The following is an 18,517-nucleotide window of genomic DNA, read 5'->3' as shown; positions in this document are numbered from 1 at the left end:
TCGCAATGTTTGTGCAAGCGCATTATTTGTAGTACAATACATTTAAAATGAAAATATCCTAACCGGCCAGCCGGCGTTGAATATCAAATATCGAAAACGAGCAAACAAACCGCTGCGGAAATACTAGAAAGTAGACTAATAGAGTAATTCATTAAAATTTAAACGGTTATTTGCCATATGTCCGAGCCATCCGACCGGCCAAACGACAATTGTTACTATTATACTAATATTATACCAACTTTTCGCACATGATGGCGGAATGGCGGGGATCTCAACTGCCTAACGACCTCATATTTCCTGTTTTTTCCGTTTTCTCCACCTTGGACGATAATGTTGTCGCATTTGTACGGAAGATACAGATTGCCTGACATGCGGGTCATCCATTGGAAGGGTGTTTTTCTATCGCTGCGCGGATTTACGTGTAAAGCACGTCGCGAAGCAATCGGCCTCACACGACTAATAGGTCCCCGAGGTGTATGCCAATGCGGCCCACGAGGGTTCGAGGACATCCGCATCTTTATTTTCCTTAGCATCTACATATTGATATTCTAGTGTTATGCGGAAGGCATGATAACCGTTATGTTTTTATTATGGCTGCGGAAGGAAACAACAGCGACTAATAAATAACTAATCCACGCCGATGGCGAATCGAAGTCTTAACGGCGGGTTAGCTCTAATGGCAGTGGGCTCCACGCGGAACAAAACAAACGAAATAATAGTGTGGCGGAAAGACCGCTTTCCAAAGCCCCGTTGTGCGCGCTCAGCAGGAAGGGACACCGGAAAGCGAAATACAAAACTTTTACAACTTATATTGCCAATGAAGATCAAAACAACTCCGAAATAGGGATTTCACTCGTATTGTGTGTGTTTTTTGTTGGTATTCATGATTTGTAATTGTAGAAAATTGAATTGCGAGACTCAATTAACGCGCGCACAATTTTTCCTCTCAGAAAAACTACCCGTACACTCAAAAAATGAAACAAAACGCCCGCGCCGCGCCGTGGAATGTAAATATGTCGATGACAATCAATACGCGCAGAATTCGATCATATACATGGACGACTAATCCCGAATTCCCACCCACTGTAGGAGAATGACTGTGCATCGTTCATTCCAGTGATCGGGAATGTAAACGTCGGCTAGGTGTGGGGGTGATCAATTTAAAACGAGCACGAAGCGTTCGACGTTCACACTGCTACAATATTAAAAATATGTCGAATATTTAAAGAATGTTGAGTCGCCAACACCGCCGACTTTTAACGCGACAGACACCAGCGGCGAAAACAAACTGAGGGGATGTTTTTCCCAGCCGTTTTTCTTTTCTAGCCGGGCAAGGGGTGAATAAATACCAAAAATGCCAATGATGCGAGATTAACCCTCGATAGACTGTCAAATTGTAAATTGTTTATTTCCGCGCGCACAAATTAAAGTAACAAATCTCGCTCGCGGGGGCGGCATAAACATGCAGCGTGTAACTGGAAATTAACGCGGTCGTTAACTCTACGTGCCCTTGGAAGAAACAAGTACACGCCGAGAGCAAACAAGAACGCATGCAAATCAGCACCGCCGACAGAGCCGTCAACGCGTTCCTCCTGGGGGGCGGTGGTGTGTGTGCGTGTGTGATTAACCAACTCCCTCGCATGAAGTTGACAACACAACATGAGCCTATTAATCTATTAAATTAAATGCCGTGCGCGTCTAATGAAGGCTCTCCGCGATGATCCGGTGTAAATCTGGTTGCATACCAGCTCCTCGGAGAGATCGGAGTTGGTTATGTGTGTTTATCTTGAAAAATGGCGCGCGTGATTTTTTCCGCGCTCGGATTAGGCGAGTAAATATAGTCGAGACAGACTATATCCACCCCTGGTCATGATGGAAGGGTGGAAGGGGGGTTGGTCTGTCTGTCTACGCGTGTGCTTTTCTTTTTTCATGTCCATCACGCAGTGCGCGCTTATTTACACACACCTCGACTCGGCTCAATATCCACTTTTTTTTGCGCCTGCTCGCGATTCTTCTTACTCGAGGGTAGTTTATCCAGTTTATCCGGTGAAATATCGCTGGCGCACGCAAAAATATCGCAAGTTGCGCGCGGGGAAAATAACATAATTTAATAATTTGAATAATCCACACGCGTTAAACATGGCATTACCTCTATCTACCTTATTTTCGCGGATATTTTCGAGTGTATAAGTATGCATAATTTCGTTTCCTGCTGCTGCCGTCGGACAAAAACACCGAGGGGACGCGGGCTTTTTTCTTTCGGGCCCGCAACAATGCAGCATCCTTTTGTAAAAAGTCAAAAACACTTTCGCCCCCATCGCGCAGGGGTGGTCTCTTAAAGATTATTTCCGCATCATATTTCCCGTCGCGCATAAATAACAAACAAATTATGCTTCGGCCGGAATAGGGGCCAAGAAAACCAGCGGAATCGCCATTAAAACATGCGACGACTAGCCAAATACTCTAAATAGGAAATTTATTCAAACACGAAAACAAGCCACACACAAATAAATATTGATTCGTATGCTGCTGCCGGTGGTGCATACGCCGGCTGAAAATTAATTAAAGTTTAGGGGATTGTGAACAGTCTTAACACCTAACACGCACTATCGGTGCCGCAGCACACGTTCGGAAATTCCTGCGATGCCAATACCAGCCGCCTCGCACGGGGGTTGCGCATACATTGAAATATTAAACACGTTCTTATCTTAATTGCCCTTCGCAGATTATTTATGTACTTTGGTCAGGCTGGTATTAGTCTCTTTAGCTGGTTGTGTGTCCCCAGCTCAATACGTCTTAGGATGCTCATTCTTCGAGAAACATATTAGGAGGCGGCTAAACTTTCGACAATATATATTAGGAAATACCTGCGTGTCACGTTTATGGCAATTTTAGTCATTTTCAAAGCGAGATGAGAGATTTATTAGAATTTAAAAATTTTAACTTGATTTGTGTTTAATTGTTAAATTAATTCCGCGTGAAATGAAGCTGGCGAGTGTTAATGCGATAAATACGGTTGTGAGCGGGTCGTTTGCCGGCGGATCGCGCGCGCACGATGTTGTGCCGCCGTCGCAGCCGCCGCCGCGTGCGCCGTGTTGTGTTGTTGGTGTTTGTGCGGCGGCGGGCGCACGTAAACGGCCGCCGTAAACTGCGTTCATTCATGTTTACTTGTACACGAGTGTATACTACGCGGCGCGCGCCACGTGGAATGCCCTGCCACTTGCCGCCCCATTCACAAAACTCAACAGCACCGCACTACAGCTGCTTGAAATGCAACATATTTATTCGAAATTAATTGAATGCCACGCAAACAGCGCGCAGGTTTTATTTTTAATTAACGAAATTAATGAATTTTTAATTATTAAAATAAAACGCAGCGGCCCCCCGGAGGGCGAAGTTATTGGTGTATTGAGCAAACACTAACTCGGTTTTTATTTTGCATCGGCGGAGACGAAGCAGACGACGGCGACGTCTAATAATATTGTAATTAGATTGAAGTGGGTTGCAATGGAAAAAAATCAAGTCGGATAAAAATGCAAATGTGCGCCAGAGTGAGATGTGCGATTCCAGTTCCAGGGGGGCGGTAGGAGGAGCCCGCGAGAGCAGCGCCAAGACGCGCGAACCTCCTAAGAAGAGGTCGGGCACCCCCTCTTCGTTTTTGGCGCGCATTCGCCAGCCTCCGCCCCCACCTTCGGGGGCCGCCGGCGGCAAGCGAGGGGGTGAAACAAAAAATGCGGGGCACGCACGCGTGTGTTACCTGCACTGGCCTCCAGCGGGGCTCTAGCATTGCAAGACGAAGGTGGCTGCTGCTGGCGATGCTGCTGTGACCCTGCTGCTGCTGGTGGCGGCGGTCGTAGTGGTGGTGGTGGTGGTGGTTGGCGTCGGTGTATCGCGCGATGCGCTACGCCAGCGAGTTGCGTGCTGCTACGTACTGTGGTACGGACAGTACACGGCGATACCGTTGCTGATGTTAGACTGGTGGACGGGTCGACGTGCGGCGGCGGCAGCGGCAACGCGGGTGGCGCAGGCGGTGGCGGCGGCGCACTCAACACTAACGGCCGCGTGCCGCACACACAACACATGCCAATCACCGCCGGATTGCACAATAAGGGATACATTCATGCCGCCCACAGACCCAAAAACAGCCCGAGCACATATCACACGTGTATTACACTATCGGCTTATCGATTCGGCCACTAGCACACATTTCTGTTTGTTTTTATCGCGCTGAAACTTTAAAATTATTTCGCCTCGTGGACATAAGTGGAAAGAACTGTTGCTGTCAGTCACACGGTATTATTCCCTGATTGTCGACAATGCCAAACTTTAATTAATTATTTTCACTCTGACGTCTGAAGGGCGCAAGGAGCAAAAGGGGCGAAAGGTAGCATACTTTTTTCTTCTTCTTCTTCGGCGCCGACTTTGGATAATCCGAAGGACGAATATTAGAAATGCATTTTGATTGACTTGCGCCTCTTATTAAAGTCCAATTAAGCTCGTTTCGGAAAATTAATAAAAATCTAAGCGAATTTTAAGGCGCGACAGTTTTAATTGTAATTAAATATCAAAAATCCCAGCCGTGACAGGATAATGAATGAATGAATGAATAAGAATATTGTGCGCGAAAAAATTGTTTTAAACTTAAAACACATTCCATCGTAAATATTTAAGCTAAAAACTTCCCCTGGCGCGTCCAATATGTATGGCCTTCTTTTTAAAAAGTAAAGTTAATGTCAAGGGAGGGTTGCGCGCATTGTGCTGCCAAACTTTCGAAATAAATGGCCAGCATTTAAAGGTAGTTATATATAATATATATTACCGCGCCGGTGCAAGTATAAAGATATAAAACAAAGTGCGTGCGACGGTTTTTTTCATGCGCCAAGGGTTGAAAGGATCGAGAAGATATGAGATATGCAATGTCCAGAGCGGAAAAAGCGAAGGGCGCCAAGATAAACGGCCGGACCTTATAATATGTATACTACCCCAAACCCCCAAGCCTATTTTAACACCTCCCAAATGTGGAAATAACTTTAAAGTAACATTTATTACAGACTTGACTCGCGAATAAAGTAAACTAGTTAGGTGGCTAAGGATGGTTCGCACGAGTGGCCCGCGAACGCACGACTTCCGATTAACTTCGGTAAGAAACGAATCTCATTCTCGTGAGCAGTTAAGGGCTGCGGGATGGGTGACACGTACGAGGGAAAGTTGACTAGTTCGTCTATGACCAGGACAGCGGAACGGAAACGAAAATAAGAGAAACTCACTTCACACCCCTGCAAGGATTGATGACATATTGTCGTCATCAGGGCGTTATTGAGTCGCGCTCCTTAGTGTCATCGCTATTTGTCTTGTTAGTACAAGTTTCCAGACGCCGGAATAAATTGCAATATTAAACACCACCACCACCAGACCCACGTTTCGGGAATGTCATAATCAAAGGGGGTATCACCCCACTCACATACGCACACAATGACCGTAAGTAAAGTTAATCTACTTAGGAGTTAATTGAACTTGAGGAGACAACGTTGTATGGGCTTATAATACACGGGTACACTAACAATCTGACCTCTTCTATCGAAATTGCGTGCCCGCATGCCGGGGCTTACTTATGAATTGCGACCTTGTTTGCCATGTTTGCTAAACAGGAAGCGGGCGAAACATTACAGGGGAGTCAGTTTACCCAAAAACCGGGAGGGCTAAAATTTCTTAATGCATCGATAAATGCAATCGGCGAATGTATACACGAAAAGAAAGGAGTTTCCCGGCGCTGGGCAAACAATGCCTCAATCAATCCGTACATAATTAATGCCAGCGCTTGGGATAATTGTTTTTTATTGCCAACGCAGCAGTCGGGCAGGCTGGCAGAATCGATTGTAATCAATTAAATATTTTGCGCGCTGGAATTTATGCAAGTTTGTAGTAGTTGTATGAATTGAATTTGCGCACAATGCCCGCAATGTAATTGAAACCTCTTGGTATCTGAAATCGCAATTTCCACTCCGTATTGTAATCACCGACGAGGTCCTTTGAGCCGCCCGCATACGCAGGCCTCCGGGCGGCTACGGCTGACGTCCGACACCAAAGACGGAAATGTGTAATATGCAGCTGTGCCAAAAGTGACACTTTTTGTGTCCTCGCAGAACAAACAGCAGCAGAATTGAAAGCAGCCAACAATAACAGCGCACAAGAAAGGCGCGCGCGCCGCTAGAAAAACAAACCTTTGTGCCGGAAAAATGTATTGCTGCATTTGGAAAATGCAGGGAGGAAAACACAAACGATGCTTGTTGAGCCGCTTACACACAAAACACGCACGTAAAGTGTGTTTGGACAACGCTAAGAGATTGAGTTTCCGGTATTTACCTCAAGCTGTATTCTCGTCTATAAAAATATTGAAGCTGCAATTGGCGTAGTTACGTGTTTGCGTAAAAATTAACGCACACCGCACATTAGTTCCGCTTCGGCGAAATGCCGAATGATTGCCGGAGATTATACACGAGGGTGTCGTTGCGTAAACGCGCGACGTGAGCACGTCGCGATTAAGAAACTTTTCCTACTTAACTTGCACCGCCGGCGGAAAAGTCGCCGCGCACAACAACCGCCGGCGTCAAATTAACACGAAACGACCGCGCATTATTTATCTAAACAGCCGCGGTTCTACAACGCAATTAAACCGAAATAAAAGAACCGCCAGCCACCCCAAAAGTTTCTTATAAATCCCAAATGGCATAAATAATAAAGCAGGGCCATCGACGACTAACAAGCGACAGACGAGTTGAAGAATTGAAGGGGTGAGAAAAAAATTCGCCAAGTCGCAAAGAAAAGAACGCGCGCGTCTAATAAAATTAAAAGGTAGTAACCATTTTAAGAACCATTAACACGGAATGACACTTGATGAACCCTTTTAGCGGCGGCGGGTGCACGGCCCGCTCGAAAAACCTTATTATACGCTTTCCGTTTGCTCACCCTCGGCTGAGATAATGCGCTGATATGAAAATGAAGAGGAAGAAAAAATGCTGCACGTTGCCGGAAGTTACCTTCTTCACCCGTTGCTTGTCCTATTAGTATTTTATATAGCGTTTAATAGCGAAATAAAAATAAAACATTACGCGCGCACGTGTGATTTAAATTTAGCCGCGCCGCATGAAATAATTTCGCGTCCTCGAAATCCCGCAGCGCGCGCGTTTTATTGTCGCCATAATAGTTGTCGTGAGTGCGAGTGTTGTTGTTTGTTTGCATTTCGTAAATATGTTTAAACAAATAGCACATTCAAGTGCTCGACGAAGGTCGTCGACGCATTTTTTCGTTTTGTATCGTGTAAACACTGCGCCAACAAATAGTGCGCGCCTCGCTCGCGCGAACAAACAGCTATTAATACATTAATATATTGCGTTTGGATTTGCACGCTTAATTATGAATAAATAATGTCAACGCTTTACGAGCCATAAACACAAATCACAACAAATGAATGTGCGCCCCAATTAATGTCGGCGACGTCGTCAATTTAATTATACTCGGCGATAAAGAAATGGTCAATTGAACAGGACATTCGAGATGTTTTTCGGAACGTGGTCGAATGCACAAGTTAACGATCGCCGCGCGTCCGCACCCTCCGTGCTTCGGTGGCGGTGCGGCAATAATCGTGTTTTGCTGAGTGGGCGAGAAGCGTAAAAGTGTACCTTGGGATTTGACGGCTGTGTGTAGCAAAAACAAGCACACTAACCACCAACATTCTTCATTCGGTGGATATTAGTGCAAGACAGAATTCAAATTAAAGTCAAATTGGCAATTCGGTAAGTTTCTCTCCAAGTTGCAAACTGCAAACGTGTGTGAATGTTTGAGCTAACAGCGCGAGATTCTCTCTCATTGCATCATCATCTATCAAGTTAAGTTGCATGCATAATGTTGTGTACTCGTGTAAATTCTCGGCGCGCTCACATCGCATCGGCATAAATCATCAAACTTTGCGCGCAGCGAGTGCTCGCCGTGTAATTTATTTCGCACCGTTCGCAAACTCGTGCGCAGATTCGAGCGCACACAAACTTTGTCGACTTTTCACTTTGCGTGTGTGTTTTGTTGCACAAACGAATAGAAATAAAAGTGCGTATAGTCTTTTATGACCTTTTGACTCTTTTGGTTTGTAGATTTGTTGGCAGCCTTTTGTGTATCACCTTTACAGCGCGGCGCACACCCCCGCAGCTCCTTTGTATTTTATTCGTGTCACGTGCACATGCAAAACGTTTATAGCCATGTGCCAGTGGATTCTTTCAGAGGCGAAAATAAATGCGTGTAACATATATTAATCCGGTTTTGCTTGCCGATTATACCATTACACCAAGATGGGAAGGCATTAAAACGAAGATAACTATATGTCCTTAATTGGGGTGTCTTACCCTTGCGTCAAATATTTATTACTCGAATCGGCCGCATGTTATTCCCCTTGAGTCGGAATTCGTAGCTACTTCAGTCGGTTACTTATGAGCACAGGTACGAGTTACGCGCGTCGCGATATTGCCGCCGCCGCCGCCGTCAACCTCATCAGTTATTCTCTTATTTAGCATCTCGAGGATAATTCATTTAGCGCGTCGCGCACCGTATCGCCCCAACAACAATTACAATTAGAGTAACACAAAAGCGACAAGAAGAGTCTACCTTTTTCAGACGGTGCGCTTCAGCAGGCAAAGGATTGCCGCTCCCCTCAAATCAAGATTGCGGCACAACATAATTATAACACAAAAGTCTTGCGGGCGTAAATAAAATATGATGGTGTTTAAAATTCACTATCCCCTCTCGATGCTGCGGAACATGGTAAATCAGAAGAAAAGTGCTAAACATAAACCCATTAAACGCAAATGAATCACCCGCCAGGCAGCAGGCCGGAGGAAGAAAACAAAAAATCCCTCCGCCGGAAAAAGCGGCGCTTAAAGACCGCAAGAGGGTCTGTTAATGCGCGTCGCCTTTTCGTCGGCAATAAAATTAGTATACCTATCGTACGGCGTGGGTGTAGATGGCGATGGCATGCTGTGCAGACGTCAGCACGCGGTGCGGAGACTTTTTGATAAGCTCCGAGGATCGCCCCTCGGCCTCGAGCTGTAAACAAGCCGGTGGTGCCGGCAGCGGTGGTTGTGTCTGCCCTTCCGACCGCAATCAATAGCCATCAATAGCCTTCGATTACACGACCACGCTTTGGCATGTTATCTCCTCACAAACTCAACCAAACACCAAGATTTCATATTTTTCCATATTGCAAGTGCAATATTTTCATTTTCTTGTAGCATATATTTACTGCTTATTCAGCAGAACCAGCGATAATGCGAATACATCGACTGGACGTAATGAAACAGACACATGCGGAATCTTCACGCATCCATCTTGACCACACCGTATCTATTCTCTTTTTTGTGTCCGCAACAAATCGCCAACATAAACCTTATGATGGCCGTATGTTATCGCTGCGCCAGAGGGTGGAAAAAAGACACACAGCACGTGGCAGGAGGCACATCGAAGTGCTTCGAATTGTGATTCGAAATAAAGTAAAATAAAAGAGCCAAGAGCCTTAATACCCCACGAGATTCAACTCGCGCGATTGCGGATTACGTAATCCAGTGCGCTGGCGGCTGCGTGGATAAATTGTACTCGGGGCAAATAAAACAAAAGCGAAGAGGCGACGCATAAACGAAGCCGCGCGCTAACTGTACTGATAGGTGTCTCGTCGTTAAGGCCCGCATTTAAATAAAACCCAAGGAGGTGCCTGCCGGATATCGACAGTTCGAGCCGAGGGTGGGATCCAAGCGCAGGCAGTTTATCAGCTCGCGTTCAATCAGGAATCGCACGTTTAGCGGGAAACAATAGCCGCTTTCTTCTCTTTGCTTAAACGCTCTCTGCTTCTTTATTTCGCGGTAGGAGCAACCTCCCTTCAGTCTCCTGCTTTATCCCGCCGTCTGCCGGCATTCGCTTCCACATCGATGCGCACGTAAAGTAAGAATAATGACATTAAACTCATTAAAGTGGAATAAGGTGGTCGTAGTTTTGATTCATTTGCGAAAATGTTAATATTACTTATTAGGATTTTTATTTTTGAATTGTGGCTTATTTCGTGTGCGGTGATCATTGCGCACTTGACTTGCGAGTGTGTAAAAACGGAGGGTGCAAAGAACGAGGCGATTACGCTGCGCCCCGTGAAGGAGATGTGATTGCGATTCCCCAGGCGCTATTGGCTTCATCTATCGATACGTATGGGGTGTGCAGGTGCGAAATACTTGCGTTTGCAACACAGTCAATTCAAAAGAAGAAAGAATTTTTAATTTTGGCGAAATTCGCATTCACTCCGCCGTGATACGATGCAGATTATTGCAAATTTATTACGGGCCGCGAAAAGGTGCTCGAGGAAGAGGTATGGCAAGCAGCCAGAATACAAATGCGCCCACTCGACCCTCCAGACTTTGGTTAGCGCCGCGCAAAACTCCCGAAACTCGACGTCGCGATAATCCAGCTAATAGAATTGGCGGCGGCAGCGGCGGCGGCTGCTGTGACTGTGACTGAACGCACACATGCCGTCCTGTCTTAGTCAAATATAGTAAGCTGACTGCTATATCTGTACGAACATAAAAGCGGGGCCGATTATAATCATAATCATTAAGCTGAAAGGCGCGACGCATTCATCCAACAAATTGTATTTTCCGACAGCTTTAAAATTTCCTCCACGCGCAAAATAAGCCGATACACGCGAGCAGAAGTAGAAAGAAAGAGTGAAGGAAAACCACCGATGGCGTTCGGCTCCAACGCCGCCGCCACCGCCGCTCCTCCAGTCGCGCCGCAATCAAACGATAAATCAGCAGCGAAGCGCGAATGACAAAATGCAAATGATGCTCCGTTAAAGCGACACAATAAGCTGCCGAATACATCAAAACAATTCATTTCACGGCCCGGCGGCGACCAAGAAAAATTATAAGGGTATTTTCTTGCTTACTACGCCTGCTGGGGTTTCATTGACCGTGAATATTGTCCGTACGCACCATGTGTGCATATGCATTCGAAGGAAATTAATTTTCGAAAATTAATCGCCAGCAATTCCTTACCTCGCGCCTCACGTTTTGTTCCAATTTGTTCCGACGGTTTTCCGCTCGTTTTCCATCCATTTAACTCACTCGCACGCTGACCGGAAGGGGTCAGTCCGGCTTTCATTTAAATGCGCGCCACCCTTAGATGAGTAATACGATCGGATCCGACGATAATCGCCGTGCGCGCACATCTTGCGAGATAAAATTATTTCAATGTAAAATATTCTGTGTTTCTGACACTAGTGACAGTTACACATTTACGATACGTTGCTTCCTTTCAAATCCACCCCCATAACCTGAGCCAGTTTTGAAAAAAAAAGCAGCAGCAGCCAACACTCGAACGCAGAAATTTAAAGCTGCTACTCTTAACATTCTTTTCCCTTCGCTGGAATGAAGACCACTCCAGAGGGCTGAGTGTGCGAGGTGGTTGATTTAGCATTCCTCGCACCAAAGGGTAAAAATAATATCGCGCCCTGCACGCCAGCCACTTTAGTTTTGTATTCGAATATTTAATTTATTCGAGGGTGTGAAAGGTTTTCCGTTTGCTCTCGCCAAATTGAAAACACAGTTCTGCCCAACAGATATACCTATATAAGCTTGCGGATTTCCGATTCCTGATGAATTATAGACCCAATGCTCTCTCGCAAAAAAGAAACACAACTCGAAATCCATCCCTGCGCGCACGGATCACCTTCCGATACATTGTAGGCATGTTTTAATCATTCCCCAGCGCGCTTTTTATTTGCCCCCGTCTGGCAAAGAAATTCAATATCCATCAGCAGCATCTCACCCCTTGTGATGTCGTGTGCAAACTTAAAACTTTCATGGGCCGGTCTCCGACGCATTTATTACGTCGGACACACGAACACACGATAGGCGTATTCTTGGCCATCTCTTCATTTACCTAATCGAGCAGGAACATGCGCTAAGAATCGACAAGGAACGTCACGATGTGGCCATTTCCATGCGAATTGACCGAGGGGTGCGGAGGAATGAGCGTCTTCGACTGCCAACCGTAATTAACACAATGTAATTAATTCAATTAAAGCCGCGCGCGGCTGCGATTTATTTCGGGCGCGGAAAACAGCAGTTTACAGCATTTGCGCGCTGAATACATCTTATGATAATTAGCAATGCATGATAAATCACTTGGGGAATCTTCCTCTTCCGAGTGGCGAATAAATGCTGAAGCACACAGCGGCGTAAATGCGCTAATAGCATTTACATAGGATAAACAAAGCCTACTATTAATCTTATGTACTCGACGAGAGCTTTCCCGTGCTGGGAGAGCTTCAAGGAGCGAGATACAGACACAGATACAGAAACGGATAATATTCTATATCGTGTCATCAATCTTGCAGCAAATGTAACAATAAAAACAGGCTAAATACGTCTCTGTGGATTTTTGCACCCAAAAGTGCCAATATCTTTTATAAACGATCGTGGAAAATTGAAGATTTCCGCAATAATAAAAAACACCCTCAATGGGTGCTTGCGCGACTGCGTCGGACTGCAGCGGCCATAAAACTATCGCCCCTAATGAAATATCAAACTTTACAAGCGCAAAAATAAGAATAACAATTGTCATCTTCCTCCAAAACACAATTTGGTCGCTTTGCATTCAAAGTTTGCTACGTGGTGCTTAAGCGACCGCACCTGTTACAAGACGTTGATGACGCGCGCCGCACAATTAGTGTAATGGTTACTTAGATATCTGTCATTACGCCGAGACGTCCTGGATGCGCCGCCGGCGCTGCTAATTGCATCAGGTTGATTACCAAAGCGTGTTTATTAAAGGGTTTCTACCCCTGGAAGGCGACACACACGTGGTGAATCGATTACATTCGCATTCGAACATCGAAGTGAAGTTAAAACTAAAACTCATTTGGCGTGCAACTGCGCGCGAATCTGGCAAGAAAGTTGTGTGTGTGTGTAAAAACTAGCCCCGACACTTTGCGAGCACTTGATCAGTGAGCGTTCACGGTCGATTGCCACCGCATCCGGGGTCCTTTTACCGGGCTATTTGCTGGAAATGGAAAAACTCGCGCGCGCCCAAAAGAAAGAATACAACCAAAACCACTTATCCACTCGTCCGTTGAAGGAACGCTGCCACTCGACCGCACGATATACTCACTCCCTTATTGTGCTTCGACACGTGAATCACATCTTTATACGAACAACTTGCGAGCAAAGATTTCCGTCTTGGTCCATGAGGTGTGACGTATTATGTGAAATATTCTGTATTTGCATATCAATGTTTACACAACAACAAACTGACCAAAAGCTCGTTAACGGGCTTGAAATCATTAACGAAATATTAAATCCCTGAAAGCCGGAAAATTTGGGCGCGCGTGCTGATTTACTTAACAGCTAAGCAACGCTCACCCTTCAGTTGTCTACCTTTATGCGTATTAAAATGACTTCATAATTTGCATTGCGGCTTAGTGTACCGGTGTAAAAAGGGGACGAAGCTGCTTTCCGTGTTTTCCTCGTAAAGACGCATCGCGATACAAGGCGATTCTTGTATCTTTTTCGCTCGCGCACAATAATTAACGCCAGCGCGTGTTCTTACCCTTTCGTTGCCGCCTCCGCCGCCGCCAAAACCGCTACAAGGGTGGTTGTCGCCGTGGTTATAAAGCGGACGGTGCAACCGGAAGTTTGCTCTTTTATAACGTTTATAAATGAGGTAATATCCGCTCGCCCTCACCTGCTGCATGTTGTAATCTCCCGGTAATAATTAAAAACAACGCTCGTTTTGTCATTTTCTTATTTCTCAACAAAATGAATGCAAAACGAAAGCTTAAACTAGATGATTTCCTCGTAGCAAATTTCTATGACGTTTGAAAACTATTCGCGCCAAAAAAAATCTCGGTTATGTTTTGTTTGCCAATTCATGTTAGGCAACAAATTTTACAGAAACAAATATATAAATTTATTTATTTATTTAGACAAAAGTAGAGTATTTACTTAATTTTAATATTATCTAAATTAATTGAAATAATGTTTCATATACATTTAAAAGATTTATTTATAATTTTAGGTGGCATTTTGAGCAATCATGCTATGCAACCAAAACATCTTAGAAAGCAAGATGGCGCCGGCGTACAATACTGTTTCGTTATTTGCAAGGATTGAAGCTTCACAAACAGACGAAATGGAACTTGAAAAAGCGTATTGTTTGTGTGGTTCGCGGTACGATCCAAACGTGTTCATGATCCAGTGTGATGTGTGCAAGGACTGGTTTCACAGCGGGTAACAATTTGACAATTTCATCGCTTCATTTTCATACAATACACAAAACTTTCTTATTCTAACCTATACGCTTTTTATTTGTTTATTTCTTTGTTTACCAACAACCACAAATAATTCTTTCACATTCCAAACAACTAATTGCTTTTGTTTTAGATGCACGGGCTTTCAAGAACAAACAGCGCCTGAAATAGACAAATATCACTGTCCCAGGTGTGCAGATGACTATGGTCCATCACAATGTAACAAACAATCATTTTACACAACTATAAAAGTGCTAAAACATTAGTTTGCAGTCAAGCCATACAAGAATTTCCACAGACATGAATACTGGGAGGAGAATGCCAACCACAAGCCAGTACAAACAGGCACAGTCACCTTTATAAAAGAACTCCGAGCAAGACACTTCAATAATGCAGATGAGATTGTGATACATCTTAAAGGACACATGCTGAATGAGGCATATCTCATGCAGCATGGCTTTGATGTGCCACTGGTGATTGACAACAAGGAAGGATTGGATATGATTGTGCCACCAACAGACTTTACTTTATATGATGTTGAGAATTATGTTGGTGGTGACCATGAAATGGATGTGATTGATGTAGTTAGGCAGTCAGATTTGAAGATGAAACTGACTGATTTTGTTAAATATTTTTATTCAATGAATAGAACTAAGGTTTATAATGTTGTTAGTTTAGAATTTTCTAAAACAGGGTAAGAATTTTGTTATAAAACACATAAAATAACAACATTTTCACTTGTAAATGTTCTAGGTTGTCGAAATTGGTCGATGCGCCTTTGGCTGCACGCCAACTGGACTGGGCGAATGTAGTATGGCCGAAAGAATACGCCTTCGATCAGCTTTGTGTGCAAAAATATTGCCTCATGAGCGTGAAAGACTCTTACACAGATTTCCACATAGATTTCGGCGGAACAAGCGTATGGTATCACGTACTTAGAGGACAGAAAATCTTCTACTTAATAAAACCGACACCCGCCAATCTCACACTCTATCAGCAGTGGATGACGTCGAGTAATCAAAGTGAGACATTTTTCGGTGATCAGGTCGATCAATGCTTTAAATGTGTGCTGAGCGCTGGCCAAACAATGATGATACCAACCGGTTGGATTCACGCTGTTCTCACACCTGAGGATTCCTTAGTTTTCGGCGGGAATTTTCTCAATAGTTTAAATATTTCCATGCAATTACAGTAAGAATTACTGACACATCATATTTCTATTAGTGTACCATCTGCTTCTAGGATTTACGATATAGAAAAGAAGGTAAAAACGGCTGTTAAGTTTTTATACCCGTTTTTTGAGACGATTCATTGGTTTGCCGCTCAAAAAATGCTCAGCCAAATACAGAAACTGAATGCAGAAGGAGGTAAATGTCCAGATTCTTTATTATCAGGGATTAAAACACTTGTGACGTATTTAAAATCATGGAATACGAGCACAGACAAAGATGTAATAAATGTTTGCATGTTTCCAGTGGACATTTTAATAACAAAGTGTTTTAGATGATTGTAACATCGAAGGATCAGATTCCAATGGGAATAAGTGTTGCTAAATTGTTTAAAGACATTTCCAAGGAGGTGCGGACAGCCGAGAGACTTATAAACACCTTGAATCCGCCAAAACCAGAACGCGAATCGAAACGGGCACGTAAACGACCGATAAATAAAGATTTCGTTGATTTTCCTTTCAAGAAAACGTCACTAGATGTAAATAAACTAAAATTAAAGTTGATATAGTAGTTTATATGAGGTACATTTTAGTTTCTTGAAAAATCTGAAGTAATGCCAGTGAAAACCGTAAAAAAAGCAGCGCCAAAACCTCGGGTACGACTGCCACCGATAAAATCTCCAGAAAAGAAGCCAATACCGTATTTTATACCACAACAAGACATGCCAGAAACAGCCACAGCTGTGCATCGAGGTGGAACTGTTTTAAAAATTAAACTGGCGTAGGTTTTTCAATAATAATTTGTGTATGGAGATTAATGTTTGTTTTTAGAACAAAGGATATTATACCAATTATGGACAATACCACAATAAATCCACAAAAGTCCATTTATGATTTTAAGGATGACGATTCACTTGATGAATCGATGCATTTATACATCGATGAAAGTCCACAACCTAAAAAGAAAAAATCCACGGTTGATTGGTCGCAGAAAATGCTTGTTGATGAAGATAATCGAGCAAACGGAATAGAATCTCTTTTAAAGGCTTCAGCTTTAGCGACGAAATTCATAGACACGTAAATGTCATCTATTTAAAAATAGATTATTATCTAATACAGGTATATTCGGTTTTAGTAATGATCAAGGTAGAACATCTCCATCAACACAGGAAGCCATTGCTGGGATGTTATCAATCAGTCAGACTTTTGTTCAACCGAAGAAAACAAAAAGTAAAAAACGTGTCAGTGATCAGAATTTACTGGATGAAGAAGAATTGCATGACGTGCACCAGGATGAAGATTATAGTATGTTAATTGTTTGTAATTTTGAGTAAAATTGATTAAAATTTGTTATTTTTTTTAGTTTACCCATCGATTGAAGACGATGATATATACAATCCAATGGGTATTGATCAATCATGGAGTCCTCGTGCTCGTGTTGGGCCTCTGCTGCCCAAAATGAACCGTCCTGCCCGCGAGGGCACCAAGAAACAGGCTGTGGAGAAAGTACTCGAGGCAGCTGCAAAGAGATCACCTTCTTCGGCAAATAAAGTAACAACAAAACACACCAGCTAATAAAACAATAAATATAGCTTTATTTTCAGAGTGCAAAACGAAATAAAAATCGGAGGAAACCCAAACCACCGAAATTGTTATTAGTAGATAAACAAATACCAACGACGAGTATTCCGATTGTACCTGGTCCTTCGACACAATTACCAGCGACGCCAACAACACCACGTAAGTCTATTTTTAAAAATTTCTTTAGGTTTGTGTAGTTATTTGAAATAATAACACGCAAACATTGCAGAAACACCTACGACGCCACGAAGTAAAAAAGGTATGAAAACAGCGAAACAACGCTTGGGTAAAATCCTCAAGCTGCACAAAATGAAGCATTGATTCATTGATAGCTCAATTTACTATAATTTTTAATTTTACGAGATGTGTTCATTTGAAAGCAGAATATTGCTAGGTTAAAGTTTAACTTTATCGGCTAAGTTTAAATAATTTATTGTTATTCTCCCACTATTATTGCCGGTACGAACAAAATGGTTAGTCAACAAATTCCAGTATTATTAAAATTAATTGCAATCGTTTCTTCTTTTCCTCAACTCGCTATCGCTGATTATTTGTATGGCATTCCATCTTTGCACTTGGTAAAACTCGACAAAAACTGGGAAAATGGCAGAAAAGTTTTTGGTTCTTCTGTGATTGTTGCAAAATGAAATTTTGCAATTCTATGCGTATAGTGTTCTAGTTCAATATTGGTAACTTGACATCACACTTTTTTACTTCGACTATTGCCTATTGAATTGCGCTAGATGCAATATGTAATTAAATAATTGACTAGATATAATGTACAGATTCGTATCTATAGATTATATTTGATAACGGATGGTTTTTGTAGCTTTATTAAACATATGTGTCGTGGATTTTATCAGTTTATTAATGCTGATTTCGTTGTTCACATAACATTTTCACTCTTCATAAATAAATAGCGATTTATTTTGATATATGCAACTTGTTTGAACAGGTCTGCAACACGCATGTCCGTCTTCTCGCGCCTTATCATCCCCTTCCCTCTAGGTTATAACAAACATGCAAAATAATTCTCAGTGCGGTTTGCGGTTCGGGAAGTAAACAATCGAATATTCTGCGATATTTTATTGTAAATGCATCTGTCTGGTACATCAACATTAGTTTTTTGTCTCATTTATTAACAGATAATTGATTATTGTATTTAATAGTCAATATGTGTCTCCAAGCGTCGGTAGGCAGTGCTATACGGTAGAATTTCAATTGTTTGTGAGTGTGTTGTGTGTGTGTGTCTGCTCTGAAAAATCTTCAACTTGTAAGTAAAACACAATCATTGTTTAAGTTTACGCGTTCATTTACATTCATGTTACAGTTAGATTGAACTCGGCGCATTTGAAGTATAAGAGATTTCCACTTCACCTACAAGTAAGTGACGTATATTTAAGCAATCGAACGAAACTCAAAACCCAAACGCAAAA

The 18,517-nt window shown here is 43.1% G+C and overlaps 2 protein-coding genes across 7 annotated transcripts in view; one reads left to right on the top strand and one right to left on the bottom strand.

The window, feature by feature from the left end:
- The window catches only part of FoxP (forkhead box P), a 42,647-nt gene extending 38,686 nt beyond the window's left edge, over positions 1-3,961 (bottom strand). For all 6 annotated transcript variants that reach the window (XR_010549448.1, XM_065309275.1, XM_065309271.1 and 3 more), the window contains exon 1: positions 3,758-3,961. Coding sequence is in view for 5 of the 6 variants with exons in the window: in XM_065309275.1 (XP_065165347.1) it covers positions 3,758-3,787 (30 nt within the window). In the remaining variant the exon portion in view is untranslated. The remainder of the gene's footprint in view (positions 1-3,757) is intronic.
- Positions 3,962-14,136: 10,175 nt separating this feature from the next.
- LOC135797736 (lysine-specific demethylase 7B-like) lies at positions 14,137-18,018 on the top strand. The gene is made up of 12 exons (XM_065310237.1): positions 14,137-14,312; positions 14,466-14,551; positions 14,606-15,026; positions 15,086-15,523; positions 15,575-15,782; positions 15,836-16,039; positions 16,094-16,281; positions 16,332-16,577; positions 16,636-16,805; positions 16,864-17,051; positions 17,105-17,240; positions 17,311-18,018. Exons 1-12 carry the CDS (start codon positions 14,152-14,154, stop codon positions 17,400-17,402), a joined length of 2,538 nt encoding a protein of 845 aa, XP_065166309.1. The 5' UTR covers positions 14,137-14,151; the 3' UTR covers positions 17,403-18,018.
- Positions 18,019-18,517: the final 499 nt, after the last annotated feature.

Source organism: Atheta coriaria, unplaced genomic scaffold (genome assembly GCF_025399875.1).
Source record: "Atheta coriaria isolate IRGN ID8LTWV9N9 unplaced genomic scaffold, Caltech_Dcor_3.1 hic_scaffold_8_pilon, whole genome shotgun sequence".
NCBI classification, from domain to species: Eukaryota; Metazoa; Arthropoda; class Insecta; order Coleoptera; family Staphylinidae; genus Dalotia; species Dalotia coriaria.
This window is presented reverse-complemented; position numbering and strand designations above follow the sequence as displayed.

Coding starts and splice junctions, on each gene's coding strand:
- LOC135797736 (XM_065310237.1), top strand. CDS start 14,152: ATGGCGCCGGCGTACAATACTGTTTCGTTATTTGCAAGGATTGAAGCT. Junction 14,313..14,465: donor AAGGACTGGTTTCACAGCGG/GTAACAATTTGA, acceptor CTTTTGTTTTAG/ATGCACGGGCTTTCAAGAAC. Junction 16,806..16,863: donor GCACCAGGATGAAGATTATA/GTATGTTAATTG, acceptor TATTTTTTTTAG/TTTACCCATCGATTGAAGAC.